At 41.0% G+C, this 12,577-nt stretch overlaps 1 protein-coding gene across 2 annotated transcripts in view; it reads right to left on the minus strand.

The window, feature by feature from the left end:
• LOC133459448 (stAR-related lipid transfer protein 13-like) overlaps nucleotides 1–12,577 on the minus strand; it is a 53,744-nt gene that overhangs the window by 13,320 nt on the left and 27,847 nt on the right. For both annotated transcript variants that reach the window (XM_061739383.1, XM_061739384.1), the window contains exons 3-8: nucleotides 12,278–12,359; nucleotides 9,416–9,479; nucleotides 4,467–5,797; nucleotides 2,469–2,639; nucleotides 1,229–1,388; nucleotides 171–369 (exon numbers count right to left, since the gene is read on the minus strand). In XM_061739383.1, the coding sequence (XP_061595367.1) occupies nucleotides 171–369; nucleotides 1,229–1,388; nucleotides 2,469–2,639; nucleotides 4,467–5,797; nucleotides 9,416–9,479; nucleotides 12,278–12,359 (2,007 nt within the window). The remainder of the gene's footprint in view (nucleotides 1–170; nucleotides 370–1,228; nucleotides 1,389–2,468; nucleotides 2,640–4,466; nucleotides 5,798–9,415; nucleotides 9,480–12,277; nucleotides 12,360–12,577) is intronic.

Below are 12,577 nucleotides of genomic sequence, written 5' to 3' on the forward strand. Positions count from 1 at the left end.
TAACAACACAGATGCAGCCCAAAGCAAGGGAACTGCTATCTAGTATCATATCAGACATTTAACTCCTGCTTTATTCACTGTTTGTCTTGAGGTCCCAAAGAAAACATGTATAAAGGCATCACACACAAGCCAACTGAACAGTTAAGACCGGGTCCTCAGAGACAACTCACACATGTATATGTGCAGGAAGGTTTCCCCCAGCTTGCTGGTCAGCAGAGGCTCAGGCAAGTCCCGGAAAAACTGCTTGACCATGTCGGCCACGTCGTAAGCTGATTGGTCCTCGTAGCTCACACAGTCCGGGGACAGCTCACACTGCTGTCTCAGAGCCTGGATCCTCGACTTCACTCCAGACTTACGGAACAATCCCACCTGAGAGGGGACGACAGATGCAAGAAGGGAAATACATAAATAAAACCATGAGGATTTGGATGGAGAATCCATACTAGCTGTACGGAAGAGTATTAGAGCCAGGCAGGAGAAAAATAAAAATAATATTTGAGAGGAGGAAGATTTGTTTTTCATTATGCACTTTGAGAAAAAAGGCGAAATGTCGAGAAAAAAGTCGAAATGTCGAGATTAATGTTAAAGTACAATTTCGAGAAAAAAGTCGAAATGTATTTCAACTTTATTATATAAGCAGGATAATTATATTCTTCTCTGCTCAGGGTCTGTGATGTCACAGAACCCTGCAAACCTGAATGCAGACAGAATGACAGATTTTTGGACTCAGTCTGCCAAAAGTAAATAACAGGGTAGTATTATATTAGTCTTTTGAGTTTATAGTTTGTCAGACACTGAAACATACGCTACCAAACACAGAAGAGTATTCTTTAACATTTTCACAACATATCTGTCCCATTTACACGGAAAAGTATTAGGGCCAGGCAGGAGAAAAATAAAAATAATATTTTAGAGGAGAAAGATTTTCTTTTCATTATGCACAAATGTCGAGAATAATGTTGAAGTACAATTTCAAGAAAAAAGTTGAAATGTCGAGAAAAAAGTTAAAATTTCGTGAGTAAAGTTGAAATGTTGAGAAAAAGGGCAAAATTTCGACTTTATTTTTTTTTCTTGACATTTTGACTTTTTTCTCGAAGTGCACAATAAAAAAAAATCTTCCCCTCTCAAATATTTGTTCTCCTGCATGGCCCTAATACTCTTCCGTACTATTTGCGAGTCTTTCTGCCTCAAGTTTAGCTTTGAACCACAGAAGGAAACGTGTCCTCACCTGGTCCAGGCAGTGTGTTCTGAGGTGGACGAAGGCCTGTTGTAAACACAGAGGGAGCGGAAACCCACATCGCTGGACGTGGATGATGAGGGGAACACCGAATACACTCTTCTCCTTGTAGTCTGGAACCTTCATGCGCTTCATAAACTTCGGCACAGACCTGGCAGAGACAGGTAGAAAACATTCAGAGACGAGTGTTGCAGAGAGCGTAGTGCGTGCTTTCATTACCCTCCATTTTTGTGCAAGTGAACAACTGAATTTGTTTTCCCCTTTCCCTGTAGGGCACTATAAAAATGAACATGCTGGCTGTTAACACAGGAAATGCTTGTGTTTGTGGGTCATGGAGACTGGTGGCGGGAGGTGTGTCCAGTGTTGTGAATGCAGAAAGTCATTTCTCATCTTAGAGAAAGGTGCGTTAGAGACCCATGAAGGTGTTGCTTGACTTGACAGGACTGTGTCAGAAAATTAGAATATTGTGATAAAGTTCTTTATTTTCTGTAATGCAATTAAAAAAACAAAAATGTCATACATTCTGGATTCATTACAAATCAACTGAAATATTGCAAGCCTTTTATTATTTTAATATTTTTTTGTTTATTTATATATTTATTTATTTATTATTTTATATATTGTTATTTATTTATTATATATTTATTTATATATTTGTTTAATTTCATGAGTCTGTCTTAATTATTTTAATCGATTTTATTTGATGTTGTACGGCGACCTTGAGTGCCATGAAAGGCGCCCTATAAATAAAATGTATTATTATTATTATTATATTGCTGATTATGGCTTACAGTTTAAGTTTAAGATTCCCAGAATATTCTAATTTTTTGAGATAGGATATTTGTTTTTTTAAGTTTTTTTAAGCTGTAAGCCATGATCAGCAATATTAAAATAATAAAAGGCTTGCAATATTTCAGTTGATTCGTAATGAATCCAGAATGTATGACATTTTTGTTTTTGTAATTGCATTACAGAAAATCACAATATCCTCATTTTCTGAGACAGTCCTGTATGCTCCAAACCTACAGCCCAGTTGAAGGAAGCTGTAACATTTGAAATGTGTTACATCTTGCTTTACAAGCACGAAGGATTGGAAACAACAAGTTATCAGCAACACGAAAATCAGTTCACTTGTTGCATTTGAGAAAATGGTTTGAAGAATTTGTTTGAAAAAAATTACTATCCATAAACAATCAGCCTGAGGAATGTTCACGTAAGCGTGTGCACCCACCATGTCCAGCCGTGTTTATTAGACATCGAGTACTTCTCCATGATGGCGGTGAGACGGAGCAGAGAAAACTTCTGTAGCAGGCTGAGCTGGCCTGCTGATTGGCTGCTGATCTGCAGTGAAGACGCTGGCTGGTTGAGATGATGAGAGGTTCTGAAACTGGGCCACCGTAGCCTGATACGGGGAGAAAACGCCATTAAAACAATGAACGGCAGTGAGTCAGTGGATGTAAATATGACAGGGCTTGTTTTGGGTCTGCTTATTATAGTCTTGGGAAAACCTGCTTTCAAGAATCCCATTATGATGGCTGGGATATGGGTGTTGCTAAAAACAAATGTGAGTGGAGGAAACACGACAATGAAAGTGGTTTTAACGAGTGCTAACTTCTGAGGCTGAGTGCTCCCCGGGCTGCATCTGCAGAACTGCAGGGTCCAACGCCCAACTCTTAATCCCACTTTAATGTTTAATGTTAATGCGGTGTGTTTGGTTGAAGGGCAAATCTCTGCAGGCTTACACGGGTTTTTTTTTACATGTTTTGGACTTCGGTGGGATTAATCCATTCTAAATTGTAGAGCAGGAGTCTTCAACAAAAAAAAAAAAAAAAAAAAAATATATATATATATTTATATATATATATATATTTATATATATATATATATATATATATATATATATATATATATATATATATAATATAATATAATATAAAAAAGGGAAAAAATTAGAATTACATGCTCTGTTTTTCTCTCATCCAAGGATCCCTGGGCTGAAAAAGGTTGAAGACCCCTGTTGTAGAGGATAAAGACTTTTACTTGTATAGGTGTGCTTATAGGTACAAATATTGTTACTTTGCTTCCATATGATCACGCTGAAGGATTTTCATTCAAACGACAGTGTGACTAATGGTTTGCAATTACTTTTTTATTTTTTTACCGTTAGACTTCAGTGTGGTGAATTGACAAGATCTTAACAATTACTGTGGTAAGTGTACAGTAATTATAACCAATAGAAGGAATGCGCATGACGTCACAGATGTGACTTCACAGCGGGTTACGCCCACTGAGTGTCAGAAAGACTGAGTGTCAGAAAGACTGAGTGTCAGAAAGACTGAGTGTCAGAAAGACTGAGTGGCAGCGTAAACTTTCAGTTTGAGCAACTGGAAAACATCTAAAAAGGGAAGGAGCTGTTGTGCAATCCACTGTAATAAGAAATTGGAGTTATTGTTTTACAGAAGGCTGAAAAATAAGTTTAAGAGAGACAAATGGATCACTGCAATTCACAGAAACAACTGGATTCCAGGCACCGAAACGTGGATTTGTGGTTCCTATTTTGTATCAGGTAATGTTGGATTTTTGGGTAGCTAACGTTAAACGGTCAAATCATAAAGTTCGGTGTCCTCATCACTTTAATTTCTACAACAAATCCTGCCTTGAAGTCGGACCAAGCGTCAAGACTTTTGTAAGCCTTCAAGCTTTGCTTCGTGTATTTCCCCGGCGTAGAAATTAGGTACATATAAATATCAGGAAACTGGATTCGTGGCCAAATATTAATGTCCATGGACCACTGGTTCTTGGTAACTGTACCAAATATTAATGTCCATGGACCACTGGTTGTTTGGGTAACTGTACCAAATATTAATGTCCATGGACCACTGGTTCTTGGTAACTGTACCAAATATTAATGTCCATGGACCACTGGTTGTTTGGGTAACTGTACCAAATATTAATGTCCATGGACCACTGGTTCTTGGTAACTGTACCAAATATTAATGTCCATGGACCACTGGTTGTTTGGGTAACTGTACGGCTCTTTCTGCCTTTATTTAAGCCCATAATCAGCTGTTATCCCGTCTTCTCCACTAGGTGCAGCTGTTTTTGCTATTCAGTGAGAGTAAGCGGGCTGGTCCAGTGGGAAAGTGGCCACAACTGGGAAAGGGCCACAACTATAAAACAAATGACAATGAAGCATAATGATCTTTGAAGAGCCAAAGCAGCTTCTCACCGTGGTCGTGTGAGCGAGGCTCCGACTCCAGAGTCCCGCCTCTCTCGGCTGGTCCCCGTGGAATCCGTGTCGTTCAGGGAGACCCCGTCCCTGTCCCCTTCGCTGGGGGTGGTCCTGCCCTCGCCGTCCCCCTGGTCCTCCCCGTCCTCCTCCCCCTCCCCGGCCCCCTCGGGCAGCACGCTGCGGCTCCAGTGGTCCACGATCTGCTGCAGGCCGCTCACGTGCTGGATGATGTCGTCCAGGTGGGGGAACAGGTTGTCCTCCTTCTCCAGGTCCAGCAGGTCCCCGGTGCTGGCGTACAGGTGGGAGCCCGGGACGTTGTCGTAGACGCTCACCCTGCTGCCCCGCGGGGCCCCGGGACAGGGGGTCTTGGATAAAGGTTTACCGCACCAGGACTGACCCAGGCCGTTCTCAGGGGACGGGGTTTTGGGCCGTGACTCCAGGCCCTTGTTCCTGTCACCGGGGGAAGGTGCCAGGCTTTCTATTGACAGTGCTTTGGGAAAAGTTCCAGGCTTATGGTCTTTAGGGATGTGGATAAGTAGGTTTTCATATGAGTGGAACTGGCTTCTGCCAAACTGGCTCTGCCCCTCAGTCCTTTTACCCTGCGACGGTAACTCCATATCCTCCAGGTACATGCTGCTCCTCTTGCTGGCCGTGCGGGGTCTTGTACATGCCGGCCCCGGCACCCTGCGCACCACAGATTCATTACTGGGGATCTCTATTGGCGTGGTCTGGTATTTACAGTCGTTGCTAGGAGACACGGAGGATGCAACCTCCGGTTGGGAGGCGTCTACTGGCCCGTCTTCCAGTTGGTCGATAGGAGTACACTGAAGCATCTGGAGAGCCTGAGGCTCCTCCCCTTGTAGTACCGGTCCGCTGATAACCAGCGGCGGCCTGCGATTGGAGCTTTTCCGTCTCGTCGACGGCCCCCAAGTGCGCATTAATTCCATTCGACGCAAAAACTCTTTGGCTTTGCTCCGCCCCCCTTGGCCGTGGCGGCTGCTCTTGATGGGCAGGGAGTTGTAGTGAGGGAGGTCCCTCGGCCCCTGGTAGGATGCGGAGAGGGAGGCCATGGATATGGAGTCCGGCAGCGCGGAGGCGGAGTCCTCGCTGTGGAGCGAGGAGACCTCTGCGATCTCCTGCTCGCTCAGGTCCGTCAGCACGCTCTCGCTGCTCACCGTGCTGCGGAGACCCTCCCCCCGACCCGGCGGGCTGCTCTCATCCGCCCCGTCCAACAGGAAGTCTTGGAGTCGAGACCAGCGTCGACTGCTCCACTCGAACGTCCACCTTTTACTGATAGCCAGTTGGTCATCTTCGTCAGAATCTTCACTCTAGTGAGGGCAGAGGAGACGTTCAGTCAGAAACACACATGCTAGGCCAAGGGTCGGCAACCAAAATGTTGAAAGAGCCATATTGATGATAAATAAATGTCAAGATTAATGTTGAAGTACAATCTTGAGAAAAAAGTCGAAATGTCGAGAAAAAAGTCGAAATGTCGAGAAAAAAGTTGAGATTAATGTTGAAGTACAATCTTGAGAAAAAAGTCGAAATGTCGAGAAAAAAGTCGAAATGTTGAGAAAAAAGTCCAAATTTTGAGAAAAAAGTCAAAAATTCGAGAAAAAAGTCGAAATGTTGAGAAAAAAGTCGAAATGTCGAGATTTAAAAGGAAAAAAGAAGAAAAAAGAAAAAAAGGAAAAAAAGAAGAAAAAAGGAAAAAAAGAAGAAAAAAAGAAGTAAAAAAAGGAAGAAAATTGATGATTATCTTTTTTTCTGGTTACAACCACTATCATCACTATCCTTTTACCTTAAAAATAATGGTTTGGGATTATGAGATCAACCGGGAAACACAATGTCACGACTCACGCTCAAAGGTACGGAAGAGTATTAGGGCCATGCAGGAGAAAAAATATTTGAGAGGGGAAGATTTTTTTTCATTATGCACTTCGAGAAAAAAGTCAAAATGTCAAGAAAAAAGTCGAAATGTTGAGATTAATGTTTCAACTTTTCAACTTTACTCACGAAATTTTGACTTTTTTCTCAACATTTCGACTTTTTTCTTGAAATTGCACTTCAACATTATTCTCGACATTTTCACTTTTTTCTCAACATTTCGACTTTATTCTCAAAGTGCATGATGAAAAAAAAATCCTCCTCTAAAATATTATTTTTATTTTTATCCTGCCTGGCCCTAATACTCTTCCGTGTAAATGGGACAGATATGTTGTGAAAATGTTCAAGAATACTCTTCTGTGTTTGGTAGCATATGTTTCAGTGTCTGACAAACTACAAACTCAAAAGACTAATATAATACTACCCTGTTATTTACTTTTGGCAGACTGAGTCCAAAAATCTGTCATTCTGTCTGCATTCAGGTTTGCAGGGTTCTGTGACATCACAGACCCTGAGCAGAGAAGAATATAATTATCCTGCTTCCACATCTGTTCCTCCATCCAACTTCACCACATGCTGGATCTGCTGTATCTTTGAAGTCAGCAATGCAAAACTTCAACACATATTTAAAAGGCTCGCCCAGCTGACCCCCCCCCCCCCCAAATAAACCAATACGAGCAAACATTTAAAGTAGTTTTATAAGAAGGAGCTTTTGTACTATATCACTCTGGTATTTTAACACAGACATATACCGGTAGTTGAGACTTTTCTTAAAGGCGATAAATGGGAAAAAATGTTTGTTGTCAACAACTTTAGTTGCACCAGAGGTTCCCTGGAAGCAGGACAGACACATGTCTTTTTTTTTGAAAACCACGCAAAGTTACACTAGTGATGGATAAGCCCTGAATGCAGGCATTATGACGTAGAATTGTCAAATTGGTCTGATACACCGCAAGAATTGGCACAGATTATTTTTGTAATACTGTATTTGACCCGGTCTTTGTACGTTTTGACCGTATAGAAACGTAATTTTCGTCAGTTGTGTGAAATAAGACCTGGAAACTGTGTCATTGAATTGTCAAATTGGTTTAATTTACCATACGAATTGTTACAGATTACTTTTGTAATACTATATTTGATCCGGTCTTTGTACGTTTTGATCGTATAGAAACCTAATTCTTGCCATTGTAAGAATGAGATGTACCTGCTGTACTCTACTGCCCTTACTTTTTAACAACTTGTGCTTTTTATTATTTTTTATTATATTTACCTCTTTTCTTATCATTTTATTTGTTATTTACTGTCTAATTATGTCTTGCCGCTTTTAATGTTGATGTAAAGCACTTTGAATGACCTTGTGTTGAATTGTGCTATACAAATAAACTTGCCTTCCTTGACTACAAGTGATGCATAAGTGATGAGCAAAAATGTAATGTAATTGGAAAATCTTCTCTTAACTTAAAAAAACTGTCAATGCATGTTATCAGCTTTGGACTTCTGGGCTGCGTGTGTTTGTATTTCTGCACCACTGCTCCTGGTGGAACAAAATCAGGAACTAAAAGAACCTCCCAAAGGTTTAAAGGTGCAGGACAAAACTGGTGACCTCCAAAGAATCAGTAGAAACAGCACCAGAAATACATGGTATACATTTGTATATATACCGTTTTTACAGTCTATTTTATTTGGTACTATTTTATTTTATACTTATTTTACTTTTTACTTACATTTTTTCTTGAAGGAAAACACCACTCCGTGCTGCTTTTAATTTCGTTTTATGCCCCGTATAATGACAATAAAACGTCTGAATCTGAATCTATACAAGAAGGCATAGCACCACTAATCAGAACTGCAGCGACTGTCCTTCAAACAAGACGCCACGGATACTTGTGCAATCTAGACGTGAAACACAGACGGGGAAGCTCTCCAGACTTGGCACAGAGTTTATCAGAGGAGTTGGAGATGAGAGTTTCTGTGCATCAACACGAAGGACGCTGTGTAACATCCATTTCTAAGAGTGGCCAAGAAAAAGCTCATCTCTGATCTTTTATCTGTGACTTTTTTTCTTTGGTGCATGATTAACCTTGCTAAAAGGAAAAGACAGCACACTCTATGATCAGATGAGCGTATTTGGGGATTTTTAGAAAAGAAGGATGGAACAACACAACCCCGCAGCAACAAGCAGCGAGGAAGAAAACTGTCTCTGGAGGCTGAAACATATCTGCAGTGGCTGCAATTGTTGGCCCCGCAGTTTCTATGTTGTTATTCTACCCTCAGCAAAGAGTTCAGATTAGTAAAAAAGACTGTTTGACATTTAGGTGAGATCTTCCAATGGTGCACCGGCTCATTAAGAATACAGGACTGTCTCAGAAAATTAGAATATTCTGGGAATCTTAATCTTAAACTGTAAACCATAATAATCTTAGAGGTGTCTGCAATTTTGCTGTACAAAAAGCTGAAAAAGGTATGAAAAGGAGACGTGTCTCCATCACTGGAGTTAAATTCTGGAATGATGCCAACAAACATTTAAAAACATGTCATTCTCTTTTGGTTTTTAAGAAAATGGTTTGTAAAGCTATTTTTGAAGCTTATAAGTGCAATTGACTATCTGTTAATGTTTCTTTGCTTTTCTGTTGTTTCTTTGCCTTTTGTTATTTCTTTGCTTTTCTGTTGTTTCTTTGCTTTTCTATTCTCTTTTTGCTTTTCTGGAGGTCGGTAGCCACAAAAAGAAAGTTGATAATATAGGATAGGCTTTTATAAGCAGTTTGCTTCAGCCTATCATTGTTAAACACATGATTATTGTTTTTTGTGTTGTGTTGTCATGACTGAATAAACTTTATTCATTCATAAACTTTATTCATTCATAATCAGCAATATTAAAATAATAAAAGGCTTGCAATATTTCAGTTGATTTGTAATAATTCCAGAATGTATGACATTTTTGTTTTTTTAATTGCATTACAGGTAATAAAGAACTTTATCACAATATTTTAATTTTCTGAGACAGTCCTGTACATGTGTGTCATCCTTACATCAGTCAGTGTAGAGAAAACAGTACTTACTTTCTTCTTGGGGTGGCTGACATCCAGTTTCATGGAGGCACACTTGTTCAGAGTATTTAGACGTCTGCAAAAGACACGTACACAGAGTCACAAGCTGTCTTTTCTGTGTGTCTTTTCTGCACTACAGCACTGCTCCCTGTCTGTCAGTGGCCGTGTCCTGCAGGACGGCCCCCCCACCCTCCTCCTGAGTCTGATCAGGTAACGTCTGCTCTGCAGCTCCTCCTCCAGTCCTCTCTCCGGACTATCCTTCTCCCCCACACACTCTTTTTCCCCCATCTGTCCCTGACTGGAGCTGATCTTCACCCTTGGGGAGAGCCTAAGCAGCTCCTCCCCTCCCCTTCCCTCACTCCTCCTTTCATCTGCCACCCTCCCCGAGACGAGGCCACTAATCCACCCTGCGTCTCTGATTTCTGCAGCTGGGGATGTGAAGAGCAGCTTGTTAGGTGGGTGCTGTTACCTGTGTGTAACAGTTTTCATTCTGTCACAAGACTATAATGGTGCTGTTCCACTAGAACCTACACGGCTCGGCCTGGTTTCTTTTCCATAACAATTCAGCACCTGGAGCAGAAGTAGGAGGTTGGAGAGAAGCTGCTGTGACGTATTTGATTGTGTATCTAAACGGAGAAGACAACACTAAAGATGTTATATGTGCTGCTTGGTCTCTGGCTTGTGTTTGATATCAAGTTAAAAAATAAGAGAGAGAGAAGCTTCAAGCGGCAACGCTTTTTAATTTTTTGTTAGTTTATCTCGTTGCTGCTGAAAAGTCAGTTGGAGCCGTGAGCAGCTATGAAGAGACAGAGATCCTGGTGGATCTGGTCGTTCCTTATCTCCGTCTAGATCTCTTTTTAATTCTCTCCTCAGCACCAGGTTTATGAACATCTGCACCTCAGAGTTGGATCACCAAACAGACTTTTGCTGCCATTGCTGGTGGAATAAAATGAACAAGAATCCGTCAGAGTCTCTTTCTCTGATTTCCTCCTCCTGACTCAGACGTCTGACTCCAACCCCCCGACCAATCAGTGGCCTGTAGTGTGATGATGTCAGATACAGCCGACTCAGCAGCTTAGAACCTCAGCAGAATAGATACAGAAAAAGTATCTACTCGGCACGTTAGACCCCTAGTGGAAAAGAACCAAACCGAGGCGAGTCGGGCTGAGTAGGTACTAGTGGAAAAGACTTCCTGATTCATGAACTGCTCCTTCCTCCTGCTCTATGGGTGAACAGACACACATGTAAGGCTTGTTGCCGTCAGCGCTGCGTGCAGGCAGCATGAGTATTTTATAGCTCTTCAGACAGCTCACTATGGGGGGTCTGATGCATGTTCTTTCACAATGTTGCTGTCAAGAAGAGCTAACCACAATTACCACACCCTTGGAAAGGCTCCCGCAGCAAAGAAAGGAAACATCAAGAAGGGTAAAATCAGTTCATGTATGAAAAAAAAACTATTGTGAGAGGAAGCAGGAGACGAGGCGAAGAAAGATCGTTGGGCTCGGGATGTGGAAAAAAGACTAAACATACTCAAAGCATGCTGGTCTATATTCAGCACTGGAGTTGAGGGGGGATGAGGGGGGACGGCATCCCCCCCTGAAATAAAAACGGTCCAAATCATCCCCCTGTAAAACTGCCATCCCTCCTTTCCATCCCTTATGTCATTTCATCAATGAATGTGGTTTTACTGCTATTTCAACATTTAGAGTCATCACCAGAAAAATTAAACCAGAAAAATAACTTATTTGACAATTTTCACCTGTTTCAAGTACATTTTCACTTGAAATAAGTAGGAAAATCTGCCAATGGGACAAGATTTATCTTCTTATTACAAGCAAAAAAATCTTGTTCCACTGGCAGATTTTTCTACTTATTTCAAGTTAAAATCTACTTGAAACAGGTGAAAATTGTTGTTTTTTCCAGTGATGAGTCTTGTTTTAAGTGTAATGGGATTTTTTTTACTAAAATGAGACATTTTAACTAGAAATAAGACAAATATTCTTGTTAAGATTTTGAGTTTTTGCAGTGATCCATTTTACTTATCCTGTGGACAGAGTCATATTGATAAGTTCAGAAAACTGTTTTTTATCTTTGTGTTTTGATGTATTTGATGTAAGCCCAGTGGATATTTAAAGCTTACAGAAGGCTGCATTTAATATAAGAATAAATATAAGATGTGCAAATCATATGTGCAATATCTACCAGTCTACCTCACAACACTCTACCTGCTTTTTTTGCACTGTTTTTTTCTTCTACTGTATATACTGCTTATATTCTGTAATTATACATATTTTACATATTTTATATATATATAATTTTTGTATTTTTTATATATTTTTTATTTTTTACTTTTTAGTCTTTTTACGCTTCCCCTGCATGCGTGTGCTAAGTGTACTGCTGCCAACAAAATAAGTTTCCCCACTGAGGGAGAAAATAAAGGAATATCTTATCTTATCTTATTTAACTGCTGCTATGTCATTCCTGCAGTATTTCTGCAGGTGTTTTGGTCACTGCTATTATTTGTTATATATTATATTATTTGTAATCAGCACAAATTATCTGTCCCCGTATGATAAAATCACCCATCCCCCCTGATTTTCTTTTACAACTGGAGTACTGCATCCACTTACTCTTTAACTCTGACCCTCATGCATCCACAGCTCTGCTCGGCCCCCTGAGGGTCTCTCCTCTTTGAGGGGAGATCAGAGCGTGGCAGAGGGGAAGGAGGTGAGCAGATCAAAGCCTGGGTGACCTGGACGGCCACTTCATTAAGGATCGGGGCCAGACATCTAACGAGCAGCGGTTAGCAGCACCAGGCCCTGGGGACTAAAGCTGAATCTCCGGGGGCCGACTCTGACCGGGGCGGGTCCTTACCTACACAGAGGCTCCACCAGGTCCCGGTCCAGAAAGTCATGGTCCCTTTTCACCGAGGAAATATCGATTGGAAACTGGGAATCTGAGGAGGGAAGAAAAAGAGAGGAGGCCGTTTAGTGAGTGAGTGACTGATCACAGATCACTAGTTTGGCACACTTTAACACTAGAGATGCACTGATCCATCGGCAACCGATTGGTATCGGCTGCAAAAACTCAAAATCTTAACAGGAATATTTGTCTTATTTCTAGTTAAAATGTCTCATTTTTAGTAAAACAAATCTCATTACACTTAAAACAAGT

The sequence above is a fragment of the Cololabis saira genome, chromosome 14, assembly GCF_033807715.1.
Source record: "Cololabis saira isolate AMF1-May2022 chromosome 14, fColSai1.1, whole genome shotgun sequence".
NCBI lineage: Eukaryota > Metazoa > Chordata > Actinopteri > Beloniformes > Belonidae > Cololabis > Cololabis saira.